General features: G+C 38.9%; 1 protein-coding gene across 12 annotated transcripts in view; it reads left to right on the top strand.

The window, feature by feature from the left end:
* Nucleotides 1-23,034, top strand: part of rims1a (regulating synaptic membrane exocytosis 1a) — a 74,946-nt gene that overhangs the window by 17,546 nt on the left and 34,366 nt on the right. For 10 of the 12 annotated variants that reach the window (XM_084092563.1, XM_084092566.1, XM_084092569.1 and 7 more), the window contains exons 3-4: nt 5,020-5,236; nt 10,283-10,297. In XM_084092563.1, the coding sequence (XP_083948689.1) occupies nt 5,020-5,236; nt 10,283-10,297 (232 nt within the window). The remainder of the gene's footprint in view (nt 1-5,019; nt 5,237-10,282; nt 10,298-23,034) is intronic. The other 2 variants (XM_084092565.1, XM_084092564.1) reach the window with 1 other exon arrangement.

Genomic DNA, 23,034 nt, shown 5'->3' with positions numbered 1-23,034 from the left:
TTTTAGTGTTTTATTTTTAAGTGAAGTGAAGTGACATGAAGGCCAAGTATGGTAACCCATACTCTAATTTTCTCCTGCATTTAACCCATCCAAGTTAGTGCACACACATTAGGGGCATTGAGACACACACTGCATGCCGTGGACACATACACCCAGAGCAGTGGGCTGCCATTTTTGCTATGGCACCCAGGGAGCGATTGGGGGTTAGGTGCCAGTCGTTTCAACAGACAAAATATTAATTTAGACAAAATATGATATACTATTATACTGGTCATTTATCGTTTAACAGCCATAATATAAAAAAGGTTCCCTAAACTTGAAAAAAATATCTTAGTTAGAAAATATTCAGAGTCACTCAAGAAATGGAGTAACATTTTGTTTTAGTCTTCTCTCGCAATGGATATTTCCCTTTTTAAACCCTCACTGGGCCAAACAGATGCATTTCCATTTTGGTGACTGTTTTTCAGTGTGAGAACAGCAAAATCAAAACCCCAAATAATTCAGTTAATTTGAACCCCATTTATTTTAAGGTGTTTGTCTGCAGAAATCAATCATGCATGGATCTGGAAGGGGGGCTTAATTTCTAAATTGGAAGGGAGTGATTTTCTCACTATGTTCCTGATGCTTTCATACGGGATACTTTGATGGATTTCCGCTCACTTTCAAACATTGATCTCCAGGTGATGAGATAAATTATTCTAGTTTGGCCTCTGTGACTTTGGTCCCCTTGTGAGAAGTGGAAGTCAGCCATTGCTGGATTTATAAGCAAAAGCCTTTTAAAAAAATGCAGTTAAACAGCTGTTAAATGCAAAACATGAGCGGCTGCCATATCGTAAGAAGCCTTTAAATTCATTGAACCAATAGAGTGAAAGTGCTTCGTTCATTTAAGAGGCTAAATTTAGCCCATTTTTATCAAGACTTCAGACCGTTTCTTTCTCATAGGTACTTACGATAGGTACTTATGCCTGGCAGCATAAAGTGCTGCCCTGTTTGTCATTCAAGAAAATGTTAAGAGAAGGAAGAGCTGTTTTTTTACTTTGGGGTTTCCTTGTCTTTCATGCTATATAGTATATAATAACATTATGTTTGTCCACAGCTATCCATATTCTCAAAATATTTATATACAAACATATATGTACATGTAGGCTATACAGTAGTGCATGTACCTGATTATTGACAGACATTTTATATTTCATGTATAATTAATACTTTTATTCAGCAGGGATGCACTAAAAAGGTAAAGACAGAAATAATACTACAAACAATCTTATTAAAGTTAAGCTTGCACAAAAATATTAAACAGCTCAAGTGTTTTCAACAATGTTAATAAAAAGAAATGTTTCTTGAGCACCACATTAGTATATTATAATGATTTCTGGAGGACCCTGTGACACGAGAATAAATTACATACTAAAATATGGTGATTTTATTTATTTACACTATTTACTGTACTTTTAATCAAATAAATTTAGCCTTGATGAGCATAAAAACATGAATGGAGCTGCTAGTGCTTGTAAACTGCATTTACGGCTCCATCACAGGCTGCCAACGTGCGCTGTTCCCTCATAAATGCACGTTTGTCCCGGTGTTCGCCGTGAATGATGTTGAATTTACACTGACTCAACCTCAGCAGTACTTTCACTACATCTCTGTCCCTCGTCTTTCCTTTCATACAACAACCTGGCACAGATAGGGTGGATTTATGCCCATGTAGGGAGCCGTGGGGCCTAGCGGACATGATAAATGGGCCAGCGTGTATAGGCCCGACCAAAGCCTCCGCAGGAACGCTGCGCACAGCCAATGAGTTACAGTTGTGGCTCCTGTCATGGTGTGCGTTAGTACGAGCGACTGCTGACAGCTGTTTAATCACAGACGTTTCCATGTGCTCGCCCGACGACATCAGCAGCCTCTGAGACCAGCTGTCATGAAGTAGAGGAGAACTCGGCAAAACTGCGCCCCACCTCCCGCATCTCCAAGCCAGCTCTCCTCCGTGTCCCCACACTTTACCACATTAATTAGAGCTTCCTCATACCTTAATTACTCCAAGTTCTATGCTAATGCCGGAGTCCTGTGTGAATTGTCCGTCGTTTCTTGCAGACTCTCTGCCTGATTTGCATTTCACAAAAGGTTTACTTCTATTCCTGGATGAAAGGGAGAGAGAGAGAAGCAAATGATTTGTGATGGGGAAGAGGGGTTTGTGCTAGTAAAGTAAAGCTGTGGTTCACTTTCATATAACCTTGTGCTTCACTTATGGGTCTTTGTTTTATGTGCTGTCTCAATTATGGCAAGCCTGGGCTGCTTTCCTGAATATCATTTCCTGTTCAGAATACAAAGCACTTTCATATGTTCTTTTACAGTGCCAAGCTCAATGTTTGTCTCGGTTTCTCATAAAAGTATTGAAAGATTATTATTTTTCTTTAAATAGTGCTGCTCAATTTCATCTCAGTGCTGATTTTGTGCTACAGTAGCTATCAGAGCTACTGTAAATGAAAGCTTTAGCGTAAGTTCTGCCAGGAAGACTCAATTGTTACGTCACTTATTACTTCTCATCTAACCAATCGTGATCTAATACTCGTAGTATAAAAGATCGGTACTTACACATGTCTGAGTTCGCAGATGCTGACGCCAACATTCACCTACATCCTCCCCACCACCACCAGGATGGTCCCTTCCTAATACCTCCCAGGGGGTCGGCTGCGCCCCTGCCTTCGTCTTTAGGCAGGATATGCAGATTCCGTTACCCTCGGATTGTGAGCTACACCACGCCAAAGAACTTTATAACTCAATATTTGCTTGCTGGGCTGTTAATAAATGTATGCTTTGCTACATTATTTTGCCTCCCGAGTCTTTCTGGTAGAACTAAAGGTCATTGTGGTCTGAAAGATTGAAAGATTCTACATCTTAATACTGAACAGAGAAGAGCACTTTTTTGTTAGATTGCAACCCATTTCAAGCCATTGGGAATTATAATGTAGCCTTTTAACAATTATACCTTTAGCAAAGAATTTTTTTTTTTAAACATCTTGTTTGTTTCTCCTAAACAGTAATGATAATTAACTGAGGTCTCATGGAGGCTCTTTTGGTTCACAGCTTTTCACCATTGTTATTATTTCAAATTGTAATATGGTTGATATTGTTAATATTGATGCCTGTCTGTCTGTTAGTTTTGTCTTTTGTTTTAATTTTCCTTTTGTCATTCCATTAAAGAAATAGCAATAGATATATAGATAGATTAGGAGATAAAATAAAGGATAGAAGATATAAATGTCCTATTTAATATAATTATATTAATATTTTATAGATATTTAGATGTTTCTTTTGTTTTTACACACTACTGTATATATTCTTTTAATACAAACAGTTACGCACAACTTTTTCATTTGTTTGTCTGTTGCATTCTGTTTTCCCAAATTAAAATGGCACCTTTGCTAAAGTAATGTATAGTATTGTACTGAACTCTATTAAGTCTCATTGGCTGTGAAAAAGCAACCTCTGAGACACTTGCAAAGAAAAATCAACTGATTTTGTTTTCTAATTGGAACATCTTGCGTGCACCTTGTTGCTTCTGTGTTGGAGCTTGTCCTTTATGTTAATCTTTGACCCATAGGACACGTTCGCTGGTGCCGGTGTTGAGGAACAGGAGAGCAGTAGGGGTGCACAGGGGGAGGGAGACCGGGGTTAGGGCTGGGGGCAGGTGTTGAAATCATCTCGTCTTTCTCTGGGGCACGTTCTGCATGGCTGGTCACGCATTCATCACCTTCCGTAGGTAGCATATTCTTTTAACTCTCTATGTAGGTTGCTTATTTTTATATACGTCATATCGTCATGGCGGAGGAGTCTGTGAGGAAGACCTCTTTAGCGTAAGTAAAGCTATGAGACCTTTGTGCTGTTTAGACGGGGAATTGCTGGATATGTGTTGTATGTTTAATGTCGCTAAAGAAAGGTCTTATTTTGTATATTACTTACTGTTTTGTTTAGATTGTCTTTTTTGGAAGGCGTTCATGTAGTCAGCAAGCATTCTGTGAGTGAATGCTTGAGATGACCCTACATGGTGGGAAGAACATTAGACTGAAAGAAAGATTGAGAGAGCTGGAGTGTGAAGGAAATATGAGTTTTTAGTCAGTTCATTAGCTTCAGAATAAAACTGCCTACTAACAACATACTCTCCCAACATACCTTAAATTTGGATTTGGGATTTCATCAGAGCTATATATATATATATATGTTTTATTTGGTTCTGTCCTGTGAGATAAAAAAGTAGATCAATCATTGAACTTGCTGACAGATTGGTCAGTTTTAACATAACTAGCAAAGAAATGTTGCCTTGTGGGAGAAATATGAAAGTTTAAGAATTAGTCATTGAAAAACCCATATCGACCATTAATCTGAATAAATAATATTGGAATTATTTTAGGTCAAAACAAAAATGAAATAAAATAAAATTGTGGGTTATTGTTTTATTTTTTTTATTATTATTTTTTTATTTATTTAAATATTTAATAATTTAATTTTTAATTAAATAAAAAAAAATTAGACAGTTTTCTGGTGAAATGTTACAAATGTTACAATGTTAAAGTAAAATTTGCACAAAAAAAATTAGACCGTTTTCTGGTGAAATGTTAAAAATTGGGGTTTATAAGATAAAAATGTAAAAATTTGCTGGTAAAATGTTAAAACAGGTAGGTGGTTAGTTAAAATATAAAATGTGTCAATAAAATTTCAGGGTTATGAGGTAAAAATGTTAAGTCTGGTAAAATGTTAAAAGTGGGGCTTATAAAAAAATTTTTTTTTTAATTTGCTGGTAAAATTCAGGGAGATGGGGGTAAACATGTTAGTTTTTGGGGTTAAATGTTAAAATTTGAGTGTTATTGGGTAAAAATGTTAAATTTGCTGGTAAAATTAGGAAGCTATTAGGTAAAAATGTTTAAATTGGCTACTATTGATTTTGAAACTAAATTATACTCACAGTCGATCATGTCCTCTTTCTTTTTCTTCATCTCCCCTCCCCTCCCCTCCCAGTTTGCACCAGCAAGTTGCCAACTACAAGGAGCAGGTGAGGCGGATTGGGCCAGAGCCCCCCCAACAGAGGCAGCAGGGCCAACACAAGGATGACGCCCCCACCTGTGGCATCTGCCACAAGACCAAGTTTGCTGATGGCTGCGGAAACCTGTGCTCATACTGCCAGACTAAGTTCTGTGCCCGGTGCGGGGGAAGGGTCTCTCTGCGTTCCAATAACGTAAGTAACTCCTACATCGTGTGAGTGGCCAGACTGTTTTCCGTGCTTCTTTCGACCTGCATCTGCAAACGTTAGGAAGAGACAGGGAGTGAAGAGCGCTGGGTGGATGAGAGAAAGGTTAATTGGGCATTAGTCATAGGAGATGACGCTGCTGGTCACCAGGGGGTCGCTGCACACCCATGCTGGGATGCCCAAGTCGGCACTGAGTCTCCACAGGGGCAGCCTTACCACGCAAAGGGAAGCACCTGAAATGGTGGGCCACCTCCTGGAGTGTGATATTTACCTTCGCTTTATATTCCTTCCACTGCATCCAGAGTGCTAATTAGTGTTCACTTATAATGAATAGTGTTGGGAGTCAACAGAAGGAGAGTAGGGAGTGAGGTCAGTGAGGTGAAGATGGGGGTAAATGTAATTATTAATAACACACTGACTTAGTTATGGATGTATCCACTTGTGCATTTGTAGTAAATATGTACATTTCTATGGTTACACAATGAAGCCAGGCCATTTCTACTGGAACCATTGTCCAAAAGTAACTTTTTGCCACACCCATTTTTTTGTATACTTTTTTGTTGTTGTTGTATAATTTAATGAGAAGTATTTGTTATTGTGCCTATGAAAAATTAATAATCTGTATTTTTGTCATGAGTCAATTCGAAAATGGATATTTTAGTTGAATATGCTTTTTTCCCCTACTTTTACATTTAAATTACCTTTGCCGTCATCCAAACACTCACTGTGAGTTATTAAAAATCGCTAATAATTTCATAACACTGTTAACTCTGCATAATATTGTGATACCTAAATTCAGTTGTAACAATGATATTTAATTATAGTTTTTAGTGTTTTATTTTTAATTTAGACAATATAGTATAGAATTTGTTTATCATCTTAAATAATACCTGCTTATTGGAATCAGCCAAATTTTAATGTCATCTTTATTTTTAAGTAAATTTTCCACTGAGGAAATCAGTTGATGTCAGTCAGGGTCTGACTGTCGCCTTGTATTGAGATGCAACTCCTGTATCATTACATTGCAATTCTACTGCAAGTATACTTGCGAAGGCTAATTTTACTTACATTTGGCACTTGATGAAATTAATTTCTTAACCCTGTCATTTAGATTTGAGAATGGACGTGAGAAAGCTCAGATAGGGCCAGTGTTGGTTTTGGTGTTCAGGTGCTCTTGTCTGTGTCCGAGAAGGAAGCAGAAATCACATATGTTCTGCAATGAAAGTGAAGTCTCCATTGGTATCGGATGGGTGCTGCCCTTAGGTTAGTTTTGCTGAAATGAGCGCATGTTGTTTCTCGGATTCCTTTGGCGCGTGCTATTAATAAGAGTGGCAGGCTTGATAATGGAGTCGCTAGATGCCTGTAGGTTAAACATGGAGAGCTACACCTACTCAATCTGGTGGATTGGAAAGAGTAGCTAAAAGCGATGAAGTACACTTAATAATTCTGTTGCTATGAGTATAGCATGAGTTGGTCCGAGTGAACAGACTTGAAAAAGTTCAATGCACCTTTTACGAAAAATTCCTACCATTTAAAGTGTAACTTCGCTGATTTTCTTTGATTTTCGAACCCGCTTTGTATTGTTACAATATTGGTAGTATATGTAAATGAACAATGCTTAGAATGCTTATTATCAGAGAATGATTGTTCTCCATGCTACTTGGACCGAGAAATTCATGCTTACTTGTCAGAAAAATGCGTCATCTGGCGGACTTTTGACAGCTCTGGAGCTTTCGTCAAAACTACAGATTTTTACCTCCATTTGATTTTACATTTTTGTATCCCCATGCACTCACGGACAGTGGGATCGACAGAGTAATTAACAACAGTTATTGTAAGATATAGGTTATCAGCAGAGGTGTAAAGAGTACCTTATACCATACTTGACTAAAAGTACAGATACCTTACAACAAAAATGACTCCATTACAATTTACAAGTCACCAAATCCAATACGACTTGAGTAAAAGTCTTAGATTATCTGATTTTAACAGTACTTAAGTATTTTACTTGTACTGAATGTAGGCTTAAAGAGACATGTCAGTGAAAAATAAGAAACAGTTGAATTGAGAGGAGAGCAATAACGTTTATTTTCTAAAATCGAAATAAAACTGAACACCTCAATATTGCAATAAATCAAGGTCGACACAACAGCCTCTACAGACAATTAAGACTATGTTAAGCTCAAGTGCTCAAACAAGGCATTAGTAAACCGATATTCTTCAAAAAGGTCTCTTCAATATAACGGATAAATAAAATCATGGTAAGTAAAATTAAAGAGTCAAAGCCTCCTCGCACTGGATGTGCTTTTTGTTTGTCTGCAGGCATGTCCTCATCTCATACAGTGAGGAAAATAAGTATTTGAACACCCTGCTATTTTGCAAGTTCTCCCACTTGGAAATCATGGAGGGGTCTGAAATTGTCATCGTAGGTGCATGTCCACTGTGAGAGACATAATCTAAAAAAAAAAATCCAGAAATCACAATATATGATTTTTTAACTATTTATTTGTATGATACAGCTGCAAATAAGTATTTGAATACCTGTCTATCAGCTAGAATTCTGACCCTCAAAGACCTGTTAGTCTGCCTTTAAAATGTCCACCTCCACTCCATTTATTATCCTAAATTAGATGCACCTGTTTGAGGTCGTTAGCTGCATAAAGACACCTGTCCACCCCATACAATCAGTAAGAATCCAACTACTAACATGGCCAAGACCAAAGAGCTGTCCAAAGACACTAGAGACAAAATGTACACCTCCACAAGGCTGGAAAGGGCTACGGGGAAATTGCCAAGCAGCTTGGTGAAAAAAGGTCCACTGTTGGAGCAATCATTAGAAAATGGAAGAAGCTAAACATGACTGTCAATCTCCCTTGGACTGGGGCTCCATGCAAGATCTCACCTCGTGGGGTCTCAATGATCCTAAGAAAAGTGAGAAATCAGCCCAGAACTACACGGGAGGAGCTGGTCAATGACCTGAAAAGAGCTGGGACCACCGTTTCCAAGGTTACTGTTGGTAATACACTAAGACGTCATGGTTTGAAATCATGCATGGCACGGAAGGTTCCCCTGCTTAAACCAGCACATGTCAAGGCCCGTCTTAAGTTTGCCAATGACCATTTGGATGATCCAGAGGAGTCATGGGAGAAAGTCATGTGGTCAGATGAGACCAAAATATAACTTTTTGGTCATAATTCCACTAAACGTGTTTGGAGGAAGAAGAATGATGAGTACCATCCCAAGAAAACCATCCCTACTGTGAAGCATGGGGGTGGTAGCATCATGCTTTGGGTGTGTTTTTCTGCACATGGGACAGGGCGACTGCACTGTATTAAGGAGAGGATGACCGGGGCCATGTATTGCGAGATTTTGGGGAACAACCTCCTTCCCTCAGTTAGAGCATTGAAGATGGGTCGAGGCTGGGTCTTCCAACATGACAATGACCCGAAGCACACAGCCAGGATAACCAAGGAGTGGCTCTGTAAGAAGCATATCAAGGTTCTGGCGTGGCCTAGCCAGTCTCCAGACCTAAACCCAATAGAGAATCTTTGGAGGGAGCTCAAACTCCGTGTTTCTCAGCAACAGCCCAGAAACCTGACTGATCTAGAGAAGATCTGTGTGGAGGAGTGGGCCAAAATCCCTCCTGCAGTGTGTGCAAACCTGGTGAAAAACTACAGGAAACGTTTGACCTCTGTAATTGCAAACAAAGGCTACTGTACCAAATATTAACATTGATTTTCTCAGGTGTTCAAATACTTATTTGCAGCTGTATCATACAAATAAATAGTTAAAAAATCATACATTGTGATTTCTGGATTTTTTTTTTTTAGATTATGTCTCTCACAGTGGACATGCACCTACGATGACAATTTCAGACCCCTCCATGATTTCTAAGTGGGAGAACTTGCAAAATAGCAGGGTGTTCAAATACTTATTTTCCTCACTGTATAAGAAACACCTGCGATTCAGCAACTACCTGCTAATGCACTCACATTTATGTAAGCTATGTTGACAAGTTTGGATGAGTAAGGGCAAAACTCACAAGAAATAGTACCTTCAATGCCTTATAGACGGCGATTTCACTTCTTTTGTAGCAGAAATAAACTGCTGGAGAAATAGTTAGGTGCCATGCAAAATGTAATGAGTAATTGCATTACTCTTCACAAATGTATTGGAGTAAAGAGTACATATTACTTTTTCAAAAATGTATTCAAGTAGAGAGTAAAAGTTGCAAATATATTTGATACTCTGTAAAACTACAAAGTAGCCAAAAAGATACTTAAGTACAGTAACTAATTACATTTACTCAAATACTTTACACAACTGGTTATCAGTGAAAATTGTATCGTAGGTCTACTCTTCAAACAGCATTATGGTAAATGGCAAGAAAGTGGTTTTGTTCACTATAAGCAAATCTACAACAATGAGCAATCTACAAATTCTGTAAAGGAATGAAAAAATCATACAGCCTTATCAGCGTACAGGTGTATTAAGCTATAATACAGTAGTAGCATTTTAGTGTCTGTGTGTATGTAAGTATGGTGGCTCTGAAGCAGTAGGACCTACTTAGCAGAATGTTGTGTTCTTGTTTTCAGTGACCCATGAACTACCTTTATTCTCACTGGGAATTATTCATGGGGAAATTTAGAGTAAATATCAATGCAAAAGGCTGCACCACCAAGGTTTGCCCTGTGGGTGGCAACATACCTGCAAATTTACACCATCATAAAGTGCACACTTGCATGATCTCTCCTTAAAGATTAGTCAGGAAAAAGTGAATAAATCCAAAATATTTAATGTAAAACTTTCCAAGACATTTTTGTTTTGTAACTGGACAATACAAGTGGTATTTTGACGGCTTTGATGCTGCTGATGCCAATGTAGATCTGTTATTTGCTTATTATTCCACTATGGATCTAAATGGTTTGTTTTCATATCTGATTGTCATTTCATACTTTTCTCTCTTGTTCTTTCCCACCATCGACTGACCATCCTGTTTCTCTCTCACTGTGATGCCCTGTGATGCTGGAGAAGAAGGAGGACAAAGTGGTTAGCATTTTCTATTCTCTTTGTCACTGTGCAGTTCGAACTCTTATCTTTTCTTTCCCTCGCTCCCCTCATTCACACACAAGCTCCTCAATGGATCTATGTTCTTTTGAGTTTTACTATGTTAATTAGTAAAAACTTCGTTATGGCTTATTTTCATGCTACCTGCACAAGTTTTATGTGTATGGAAGCACGTGCAACTTGATTCTGTACCAAAAAAATGTTGGAGCTAATCTGCTTTCTTACTCTCATGAGGATTGTGTTTAAATTTTTAAAGCACAACGGTGCAAGGATGGGTGTATTATTGCAGTGCATGGTGAAAGGTCCCTGTCGACTTGACTGATTTTTGTGAGTTGGTGAGTTTTTTTTTTCGTTTTTCATTGGTGAATAATTTTTTTATTATTTAAAGTTTGGGGCCATTAAGATTTTTTTGAAAGAAACTAATACTTTTTTTCAGCAAGGACACATTAAATTGATCAAAAGTAAAGACATTTATAATGTTACAAAATATTCACAAGCACCAAATCAGCATATTAGAATGATTTCTGGATCTCGGATCAAAAACGCTAGTGTATATTATTTATTTAATTGTATATTTTTTGTCATATAGGCCTACATATTTTATAGGTTTCATAGGTATGGAGTAAATGAATTCCCCAGGTATGTTGTGAAAGCTTCATGGCTAAAATTGGCTCACAATTACCACATGCAGAAGCGTCCTTTAAATATGGACATGTGTAACCTATGTATACAATTATTGTTTATAAATCACCAACAATACACATTTTATGCAGTTTGTTACATTTCACAAGCAAACTAGCACCCTTTATTTGTGATCTCAGGGCCTAAAAATGTGTTAAAAGAATGCATGTCCTGCTTGGCCTGCTATACTAAAATGTCCATGCACTGTGCCTTCTCCCATAGAGCTGCATTTGTTAATCAGAACAGTGCCATACACTTCAGTGCTGCAAAAAGATCCCTGTAAATTCAATCCAGAGCTCATTATCCCAATGATTATCAGGCCTCTTGGTAATATCTGTATTTTCTTCTTTAGCCAAGCGTTTCTTTCTGAGTGCTGCTGTTTTTGAAGTCAAGATTCTTTTCCCTAGGCGGTACACTCGCCTCTCTTGTTCTCTCATTCTTTCTTTCTTTTCCAAGGATCCATTTTAGACTATATGGTCAGCCAAGCTGGGCTTTGGTGCTGTTTTTTTTTTTAACACTAGAACTTCAGTGCTACTGGAAAACACCAGCAATGTGTCATTCCACTGCCCACCACCTCAAAGCGACACCATGAAATGATTAGTATTGATCTTTCTGCTCTTCCTTTGCATCTGGTTTGTGGATGCTTCATTGACAGGGACTGTTTTAGTGTATCACTGGGATACTATTATAGTCTTTATTAATATTTTGAATACGTTTTTTTAATATTTTGTTTTCAATTTCATTTTAAAGTTTTAGTCATTTTGTTGTGTAGTTTTGTAAATTTTTGTACAGTGTAAAAAAACTGTTTTTACGTTACTTTTACTCATCAAAATAAGTTACGAAATTTTCAACTTTTTTATATAAGATGATATAAGTTATTTATTTTTTTAAAATTTGATTTATTTTTTACAGTGTAGTTTAATATATATAGGCTATATATAGTTTTTTTACACTGTACAAAAATTAAGTACAGTTACCTCCGCTAAGAGGTAATTAAATGTAACAAATCATGTAAAAATATAGAATCTTTTATTGGAAAATTAAACAACATTTGATCAAATTTAATAATTGCCTTAATCTTTTAATCAAATAAGAAGATAGTATTCAAACTACATTTTGTAAATATCACTGGTCAAGGGACGATTACAGGGACTCATCTCAATCATTTAACAGTTCATCTTTTGCCAAAATTATTTACATAAAAAAAAAAATCCATCAAGAATAGAACATTTTTGAAAATATTCGAATCAGGAATATCAGACTCAGAATGCGTAGTTTGTGCATAAAAAAATATCCGTCAAAACCAACACGTTGAACGAACCCGGTGAAGTTTTTCAATTGGATTGGCATTTGGTATTGGTATTTCACTCAGTTTCTTTAACATTCCGAGACAATTTCTGTGAGTAAAGAGCAAATTTATACTCACGTGCGTTAAGTGTTACTTAATCACTTTGAATTAATCACAGGCTTAATCACGCCATACTCCTCCTCTCCTAGTCTCTGACAGACAGCATGTTGAAGCCGCTCAGGCCGTCATGTTCACCCTTTTCTTGGAAAGCAATTTAGTCAAAACATCCGGCATTGTGGGTTTTCCAGAAAATGCGTGCACTCACTGGACCTCTGCTTCTCGTAAATACTACCGGGTATTGTGCGCGTTATTTATTTTTTTGACAGACATCGATGTTGTGATAAATTATGTGAATTTGAAAACAGATGGAATTGTAAGGTAATAATTATTTATTTATTAGCCTTCTCTTTTCCAATGTCTCTTATACCAAAAATATTTTATTTAAACCCATGAAAATGCAGATCCTTTTGTAAATAATAGTGGAAAATCACTTTTTAAAACTGTCGTTCCATTATGTGTGTGTGTGTGTGTTTCAATAATTTTAGTTATTTTAGTACATCAAGCTAAACTAAATTAAAATGAGAAATGTTGTCTTGGCAAGTTAAAATTGTTATATTTTTACTTCAGTTAATTTTTACTAGTTAACTAGTTAACTACAATAACCCCGGTGAGAACGACTGTCTTTAAACTGCCTTTTGTCAGGCCTCCAGCAGGACTTTTTTGTAGTGAAAATACGAGACAGATCCAGCTAGTGGGGATTTGAGTTTGAGGTCTACAGGGACGAGTAATGTGACAATGAAATGCACATACGCACAAATGGCTGTCGGTACCATGGGAGGCGTTGTATTCATAGACCTCATCAATCTGCTTAATTCAGAGTAGGTCCGATGTTTGAAGAGGAAGTAGAACTAAACTTATCACTGCATCGATCCGCAGATGGCTTGTCAAGCATGAGATGTATGTCTCGGTGACGAAAGAGTGAAAGTTGGTTTTGTAACATCAGCAGGGAGATGAAATAGATTATTTACACTATTGATCCCGTATTTAACAATCAGAATAGTCTTTGTACGAGGGGACGGGTGAAGAAGTGTTTTGCGAGAGGGCTGGTGGGTGAGCGTCTCCAGGCGCTGATGTACTGGCTCATTAGATGGAATGGACAGTAATGTCTTTTGTGGCAGTCTTTCATCCTTATCCGGGATTTATAACATGCTGAATTATGGGTCTAGCTCTGCCTGTTGCCGCCCCAATTCATCAAGCTGTCGGAGGTGGAAGCGTGAACTGCGTTCTCCCTTTTCCTCCACTCAGAGAACTCAAGCACTCCCATTTATTCATCCCGTTTGCGTGGACCTGACACCGACGGATGACCCTGCCTGTCCGCATCTCGCCGAGTGATGGAAATTAAATGATATTAACAAGGAGGAAGAGGCGGAGTCTGGTGATGAATGGCAGGCCTTCAGTTGCTAGTCAAACACAGCCAGCCAGAGTGAGATGACGGCTCGGTGGAAAATTAAGATGCTCAGCAGTTGTTTAGCATTTACATGATGTAAAAGAAATTCAGACCTGGTTAAGGTAAATCTTCTCAGTTGGTTCCCAACACAGTACCAAAATTGTTTATCATACAGAAGAAAAACAATGCTGTTAAAATCATTTATTTTTACATTTAATTTGATCTCTATTGACGACCTTTGATTTTAAAAACAAAAGACATTCAGGATTTTGGGGGTGTTAATGTTTTTTTTTAAGTGTTTTATACGCACTAAGGCTGCCTTTATTTGATCACAAATATAGGTGTAATATTGTGAAATATTATTACACTTATTAAAATAGATTTATTCCTGATGCAATGTTAAATTTTTCTTCAGTGTTTCATGATTCTTCAGAAATCATCCTATGCTGATTTGGTGCTCAATAATCATTTCCTATTATTATAAGTGTTGAAAACAGTTGTGCTGCTTAATATTTTTGTGGAAACTGAGATAATATTTTTCAGGAAAGTATATTAACGCCTCGGTTACGACTGTAACCTCGGTTCCCTGAAGAGGGAATGAGACGTTGCGTCAAGATGACGCTGTGGGAACACTCTGCGCGATTGCGTCGTGAAGCACTTGTGAAATCAGTCCAATGGCATATAGGTGGGTGATGTCATGGCAGGAAGCTATAAAGCACACCCAGCTGGATGTGTGGAGGCCCTAAAAAATATAAAGTGTATTTATTTTTCTATCTTATCCCAGCTATGCATTATATTATATAGTTGCTTGCATTTTATTACTTACTTCTAGCTCAGGTTTTACCTTGACTCCAACAGAACAGACCTGTAAAACACCTTTTTGTTGCAACCCACCAGATGTGAACCACAGCTGTTGAGTGTGCTCAGTGATTTAGACAGAGAAACCTTACAAACAAGTGTTGCATCGGATTTTCGACTGAGAGGAATGTATCAGCAGAGCCTTTGCGAAACTGGAGTTCAGGAGTTTGTTCCAGTGAGATGTGAGGGGCACATTGTGGTGCTGCATGGAGAAGAGCCACTGGAGATATTCATGATATTTTGATGATCAATCGATTAGTCAATTTCAGCATATACACGTTTGGAAATCTCCTTCTAACGAGAGGTTCTGGATCCGTTCACAACAAACATCTTTTGCATGCACACTCAAGTACTGTTCATGCATAGGTAAACACGTATACTTCCACAAGAACTGAGACTGAGACAAATGTTTCTTGCATCTCAAAAGCATGTACAGAGTTTGGTTTTACACAAACAAAAATCTTTTGTACACACACATAAAGCACACATACATGCAGATGGGCAATCCACTGAAGAATGTCTCTCTGACATTTTTGTAATGTGTTGATATTGTTCATTTATTGCTCTTTTATCTAAAATAAATAAATAATATATCATATAATATTTTAGTAATGTAATATATATGTATATTTACAGCATATAAAAAGTCAATACGTGAAAAGTCTCGGTGCTCCCTATAGCTGTTCCATGGTTACAAATAGACAGAATTTGACAGATTTATTTCAAATCCACTGTCCCACTCAAACAGCAACACAGCTTTAACACCTTGGAAAAAGACGTGTTTCTCTGCTGTTTTCACACTGATCCTTGGAGAATGAAAAGCGAGGTGGTGAGAGAGAGGATGCTGTAGCAGGTTTTCCTATTTAAACAGAATTTTGCACCTATCCTGTAATCCTAATCCTTACACCTATCCTGTAGCCTAATTGTATTTTTCTTTTTTTTATATAGGTGATTAATCTTAAAGTGATTTGAACAGGATATCTAGAGTTTTAATTTCTTTTGTGTCTGATGAGATTTGTTCATGTGATGGTTGTCTTGAGATTTGGGTGAAGCTGTAGTTATTGTTTTATCTGAAGTTGAAATCAGCTGAGAGGAAGAGAGATTCGGCTTGTTTGAGATGCGCCTTGCCTCGCCTGAAATGTAGTCGAGAGTTGGCGGCTGCAGTGAGGGGAGGAGTGAAAAAAGTGCAGGCAAGACGGACAGATCTTTCTTCACTCAGCGGATCCTACACCTGCGAGATCAAAGGCGGATATCGCAGAATTCACAGGATTCACGATCGTGCACAGTGTTGCTAATAAACTGGATGCAATTTAAGTTCTATTGCTTTTATATGAAAATAAATATAATGAACAAGACACCCAAAGTACCTTTTATTTAATTCCATTCCAAATATGTGTTTATCAATATTTTTTACTTTAATACAGAGATATGTTTATATATATATATATATTTTTTTTAAATAAAATGACATCACATAACCCATATAGACATCACACTGTCAGAAAGTTTGGGAATATTTGCTCATAATTTATACACATAAAAACATGATATCAGAGATTTTAAAAGAGAACAATACATCACTGTTGTTTAAACCAATGAGCATTAAGCTGTGTCGTCAGCAAGTTGTTTCCCATCATGTGTTTGATCAGAGCAGTCGGTGGAGAGCAACTGCAGAATCCAACACGTCCGCCTTGCGGTCGTGAGAGTTTTTTTTACATACATCAGCATGAAATTAAAGCCAGGTGGACCACACTCGGACACATTTCTAACCGGCATGCATCTCGCGCTGATCACCGGTGATCGGTTCTGCGCAGATTTTGCTCATCTCAAACAAGCCTATTCTGGACATAGAGCCTCACAGGTACCAGGGCGTTTTCTGATCATTAGCAGATGCTAATTAGCTTGATAATTAGCTGCAAGGGTGAGACTGACCCTCTCATGGCCTCGGTCTCTATCTTTCTCTCACAGACCCCTGGGATTGTTGTTTGTAATAATATAGAGCATATAGCCACTGTTTTTGTGTTATGAAGTTGAAGCTGGAACCAGATTTTTGCTATATAAGAATTAGGCTATTATTGGTTAAATCGAACCAATTGTCACACTTAGGCACGGACAATGTCATTCTAGTTTTGGTTTGAATTGAAATCTCTAATGGTCTGTCTGTCTTATTATGCCAAATATCAGTGGAAAATATCTGTAGAAAAAATGGATACGGTACTGTTCATTTTCTGCCAGCTATTATCCGTCAAGTTTACAATAACCCTAAAACACAAAACAATGCAATGTGTATCAAAATGTGTATAAAACACCTGTGAAAAATCAATTAACAAACAAAACACAGTATGGTACCCTATTTTTAAGGATTTTTCTTAGAGTTTAACAGATTCCACAACAACCATAAAAATCAGGATGTTGATGTTCACTTTCAGTTCGTTCACGTTCGATGTAATAAAACGAGCCAATGCACAGTCAATGCGATAATTGCATCAGTTGCTCTGCCTCGCAGTGCGAGCATATAATGAGCAGCATGTGCGTCACATCTTTGCTTTTCGCTTCGGAGCCGAGCGGTTGTACTGTTCCTGCTCTGCAATCTTATCTGAGAGTGTTTTAACTTCAAAAAGAAGAAAACGAGTCTGCTTCTTTGGGAGAACGTCTCTTCAAAGCTGGTGTTGGAACTTTGAGCCTTCAATGAGAATTTGAGTGCTCACATCAGGCTTGCACTATCATCCTGTTTGTGTAGCCGCGACCATGACCCTGTACGCTCAGCACCAGAGAGAGCAGTTTCCTGAAAGAGCATACACGTGTGTTTCTGGATACGGTCGTTTCCTATCTTCATTTGACGGCCACGATCACTATTTCACATGCCTGGGCTTAAAGCATGCTGAGACTGTGTTCGTGGGTGGTTCATGTTCTCTCATGAGAGCATGACCACGTCGACGCGTTGTTCGTCTTGTCTTTCTCATAACGGCTTGAGCTTCAGCGTGCCATGTGCCGTCGAGTTTGATGGCCACGTTCACGTGAGACAGTGAACGTGGCATGCCTGGCAGCTTCCGGATGGGATTGCTGGTCCTTCTCATGAGGGACCTAGCATTTAATTCGGGGCTCCAGGGTGAGGATCAGATGTCGATCACTGCATCAGAGAGAGGGTTGTTACGCTCTGGAAATGAAGATGAAGCTGAGCTTCCCCATAATGGTGTGTGCCCATGCTGAATTGGATTCAGACTTGACGGCCATGCTTTCCCAGGTTACTCTGGGGGCGCAGTGCGACGCATAATCGCCTTGCCCTGCCCCCATGCCTTCCCGGATGTGTGTGAAAAACTTTGGCTGTATGGAAGCATATTGGCGCTAATATGGCAAGCCAGACACGCCTAAATCTGCAGAAAAAGTTTTTCCTCTCTCATTACCCTCAATGATGGGGCGGCTGTGCTACTGCAGACCGCCTCTTCCCTGCATGTGATTGCCAAAACACTTATAATGCACAAGGGTAGTTCTGAGTTGGGGTTGAGCTGCGCATGATGACTAACCATGATTAAAGTCGCAGCGCTGGCCCTCAGCCAGACGGTGTCCACCCTGGTGGTCCAGGAGCGCCCCCTGGCTAAACCTTGCAGAGGTGCAAGACATCAGCGAAGTTCTCTTTCTCGATGCTCCCATCTGACGAGGTGGCCTTTTCCGGCGACACTGTTGGAGACTGTGCCCAGCGGTTCTCCACAGTTAACAAGCAGGCTGAGGTAATCAAGTGCTACCTGAGTCACTTGGGGGCTGCCCCTCAGTCTATTCGTCGCCAAGGGTGCCTGTCCCCTGCGGAACCCCCCCCCAAAAAAAAAACTCTGCCACAGCCAGCTCTACTGTGACGTTGACGTTGAGCCTTCACCGGAAGATGGCGCCACCCGTCTCAGCAGCCCTGAAACGAGTGACCCAGAGTCAGCTGCTCTTCCCCGGAGGAGGGCCGGGCAGAGAAACCTTTGTTGAATCTATTCTGTTCCGCCATTGGCGTCTCAGCCAGCGGTACCAAAATTCTCAGTAAGAGCAGCTTCTCTATCTCTGGGTCCCAAGAGGGCCAGACTGGCGGTGTGTGACCCTGCAAAGCCTTACCACCCTCAGCCCCCTCTTGTATCACCAGCCGGCAGCCAGGTGTGGTTCGAGGACCCGACTACGCCTTCTCACGCACCCCCTGCTGACCTGTGGAGACAGGTAAGTGTTGCACCGCACACTTCGGGCCAACTTCGGGCCGCCCCCAGGCCTTCCGAGTCCCCCTGACTCAGTTTCTGGAAGCCTGGAAAGCACTTCCCAGTCTGTCCAGCTGGCTCCTCCGTTAGGGCTGTGCAAAAATATCGATACAGCTAACTATCGCGATATTTCTTTTCATGATCGTGTATTGATACTCCAACCTCTAGTATCGATACTTTACTTTTTGTTTTAAACGGATTTAAAATGACGTTAACATTTCATGAAATCCAAGTGTGTTAAACGTCCTCCTCAGTTTCAGTAGATTGCTGACTCGCTGTCTACGTTGCCTGTTGTACATTCACACGGGCAATGTCTCAGAGGTAAGCGGGAGCGAGCGTGGCGGTAAATACAATGGATAATAACGCCAAAAAACTTCCGTCTACCTCAGCTCATGCAAAGAAGATAATGGAGTCGGTGGCGCAAGGCGCATTTCATTTGTAAGGATTTGCGGCCGTGTAAACCCTGGCTTAAGGCATATGGTGAACACTGGATGCGATGCGCGCGCTGTGATCGTGACTCGCAGATAAGTTATCAAATGATCAAATATCAAAAAATTGTTTGCAGCATAGTAGAGCATAGTCAAGTTACCTTTATTTATATTGCGCTCTTTGCAAAACAGAGATTGTTTCAAAGCAGCTTTACAGTGATAACAGGAAAATAATGCAACAATGTTTGTTAAAGCTTTTACAGCAGCTCTAGAAGAAAATAGTGTCATTGTCCATATTAAGTTCGTTCAGTACTTGATTCATTTAGGTTGTAAAAATCATTAGTTATTAATTTAGTTTATTTATACAGCAGCACTGGAGAAAACAGTGATGTCATCGATCAGTTCAGTTCTCAGACAATGGTGTGTCAAGGCAGGCAGATCAATGATATTGTTGAATATTAAGCATACAGACTATTTCAGTTTTATGAATGTTTACTTAATGCACTACTTAATTTTTTATTTACAACATACTATTTCAGTTTTATAAATTGTGGCATCTACATTTTAAACAGAGAATATTTGTTTTCGTTTTGAATTAGGTCATTTAAAAGTAGACACCTAAATGATTATAAAGATATATTGCTCTTGCCTGTGTGACTAGTATTCTCTGAGTTTTAAGTTTAGAGACGTGCTCCAGAAAAAAAGTTCACGAAGACGGAGAGGCAGAAAGCACACCCTGTTTATTTTCTTTATTTTAAAAAAAGCACAATGTTTTGTTTCGATTGTAAGTGGACACATAAAAAAGTAGACATTTTACAGTTTTTTTTTTTCCACATTTCTTAAGTCTGTATTTCTTAAGACTCGGTTACGTATGTAACCCTCGTTCCCTGAAGGAAGTCACGTCACCACTATTGCTGGACCACCGCTGACTCCGGGCTCCGCTCGGCTCCTCAGCGGAAAAACAAAGATGTGACGCACCTGCTGCTCATTATATTCTCGTGCTGCGTGGCAGAGCAGCTGATGCAATTATCGCATGCCAATGTGCATTGGCTCGTTTTATTACACTCAAAGTAGATTGGTCTCTCAAAGCGATCCCAATCAGTACGGTACGTCCGACTACATCTCGTTTCCTTCTTCAGGGAACAAGGGTTACATACATAACCGAGACGTTTTGTTTCATGTCCATGTCTTTTATTTTGAAGTTTAGACACAGTCATGGCCTGTGTCTCAATGTGCATACTATGCATCCTAAATAGTATGTGACAGTAATTTTCAATACTATTTAGGGTGGATGGTATGTACATTGGGACACAGGGATGGGTTCCTGTTTGTCATGTGATTCCCTTGTCCTCATGTGATCGTGTCATGTGCTTCCCTAGTCTCATTTGTAACGTTATTATTAGTTCATTGTTTTCAGGTGTATCTTGTTAAGTCATTAGTCTTTGTGTATATCTTACCCTCATGTTACCATTGTCTCTTGTTTAGCTTTGTTTGTGTATTCACTGTTTGGTGAGTGTCATGTCAAGTAGTCGCTGTCACCAATACCAGTCAAATTTCACGGTTCTCTGTACCAATTTCGGTACCATAGCAAAAGCTTTTGTAATTATTTTGTTTGTTTTTTCTTTAAATTGAACTATTTGAAAATATATTAAATAAATTAAGTTTGTTCAGTTAAATAAACATTGCATTAAAAAAATCTAATGAAAAGTCAGTGAAAAAAGAAAATCAATCACATTAATCATTACAGGTTACAGAACAAGAGGCAGGTCTATTTCACTTACACTTTAAGACTTAATTCACAGGTCTATTTTGCCTTTTTTTTTTTGTCATGTCCGTTGTCAAACATTGCAGTTCAGATTCAATCACTCATTTTAGTAGTTGTTAATCCCAAAACTTTTCAGTGTGTATCAACATGACACACACTCTTCAAACATGTTTTTGATTGGCTTCAATGCTCAACGCTACAAAAACATGTAAATAGAAACCTTTGATGCTCTTCACAGAGGCCTTACACAAATACATACGGGAGCATTTGAAAGCAGCGCCTATCAGCGGGTACTGGATTGACCCAGTACACCGGTACTGCAGCAAAACTGGTAATGTTACGTTTTTAAAATTTAATTATAGACTTTGTACTGGTACTTTTGACAAACCTATAGTCTTTCATCTTAAAAGATTCAGAAAAAAATTATTCCTTGTGACCCATTTAATATCTAACTTCAATTTTAAAGGGTCACCCCTCCCAGGGATTGAACCTTCCACTGTATTGCTTGCAGCACCGACTGTCACAACTGTCTTGTGCTTTTGCAGTTCTTGCAAGTAAAAATTTCTTGGGAAAACTCAGTTTGTTGAATTACAAAGCAATTGCTGAATTAACACATTCTATAAAATTGTAAAGCTGTGCATTACAGTATTACATTTTTATTGTCTGTACACAGAAACACAATCTGAACGCAGTTTGTCTTGATTAAAATGGCTGCCTCCTCCTGTCTTGTCTATAAGTGATCTGAGAGCAAGTGTCTCTCTCTCACACTCTGTACAGTGTTGGAGGAGAGGTGGCTGGTATTTGATTGTTGTAATCCGTGTGAGGAGGGTCGGGTCTGTGCCTGACAGCTGGGGATTCTGCTGCTGATTTACTTTAGATTAGTTTGGAGCTCAGCCAGCACTGTTCAATCACAACATAATGCTTTTTCATTGTAAGAGTGCTGCCCCTCTTGCCACTCTCTGCCCTGTACACACCATGCCATCTCTTTACCAACACCACTCCTACCATGCCTACTGTACATTGTGTCATGCATGTGTGTTTTTTGTTTGTTTTCAAATTAAAATTGGATATAATTAGCCAGGTGCATAGAGTAGTGTCACAAACTGTTCTAATACATGAAGGTTGAGGATCCAAATGCAGTATTTGTTGAACAGGGTAATCCAGAGATGTAATCCAAAGTACAGGCAAAGTCAAACACGGCAGTCCATACAAACAAACACAAGGCAGGGAACACGGGCAAAAGAGTAATCCACAGAACAGGCAAGAAATCCAAAAACCAAGAGACATGAAACCAGGAAGAAATTGGCAGCAATGCAAGTTTGAGAGGTGACGCCCAGTCAAATCTCGAGAGAATCACGACTTGCTTTACAGCACGACGTCACTTACATCAACAACATGAAGCAGTCTCTATGGAAGACACTTGCACGCATTTCAGACATGAATCATGGCAGAGTCGACGAAGAAAGCGTGGTCGGAAGAGTGCAGAGATGGCTCTGCGCGAGTGGTATTTACGACAGTAACGTTAAATACAAGTACTCAACACCGACTCTAGGGGTCGCTGTTTGAGAAAAACGGAAACTGCATAGTGTGCCTTTAATGTCTGACTTATACAGAGTGATGATAGGTCTCAATAAAAATGATTGAGCGTTTGAATTACATGAGATGAGGGCTTTATCACCCCCGTCCTGTCATAGATGTGGAGATGGTGTCTGCTTACTGTGTGTGAATGTTATTTAAAAAAAAATTTGTATGCTATTAAAATGTAAAAAAAATAGTGTTGATTTGTTTAGTTTATGGTTCCAGTACAGCAAAATCATGTGCATTTTGATTTTGAGTTTAGATTTATTAAATAAGTTAGTTGAGTGACAAAGTAAAAGAAGAAAGAAAAAGAAACGGAAACTAGGACAGGAGTTCTGGTAGCAGGTGGCACATTTGAACATTTCGTTTTCCGACTATAACCACAGAG

Source organism: Abramis brama (genome assembly GCF_963993115.1).
Source record: "Abramis brama genome assembly, chromosome: 19".
Lineage (NCBI taxonomy): Eukaryota > Metazoa > Chordata > Actinopteri > Cypriniformes > Leuciscidae > Abramis > Abramis brama.
This window is presented reverse-complemented; position numbering and strand designations above follow the sequence as displayed.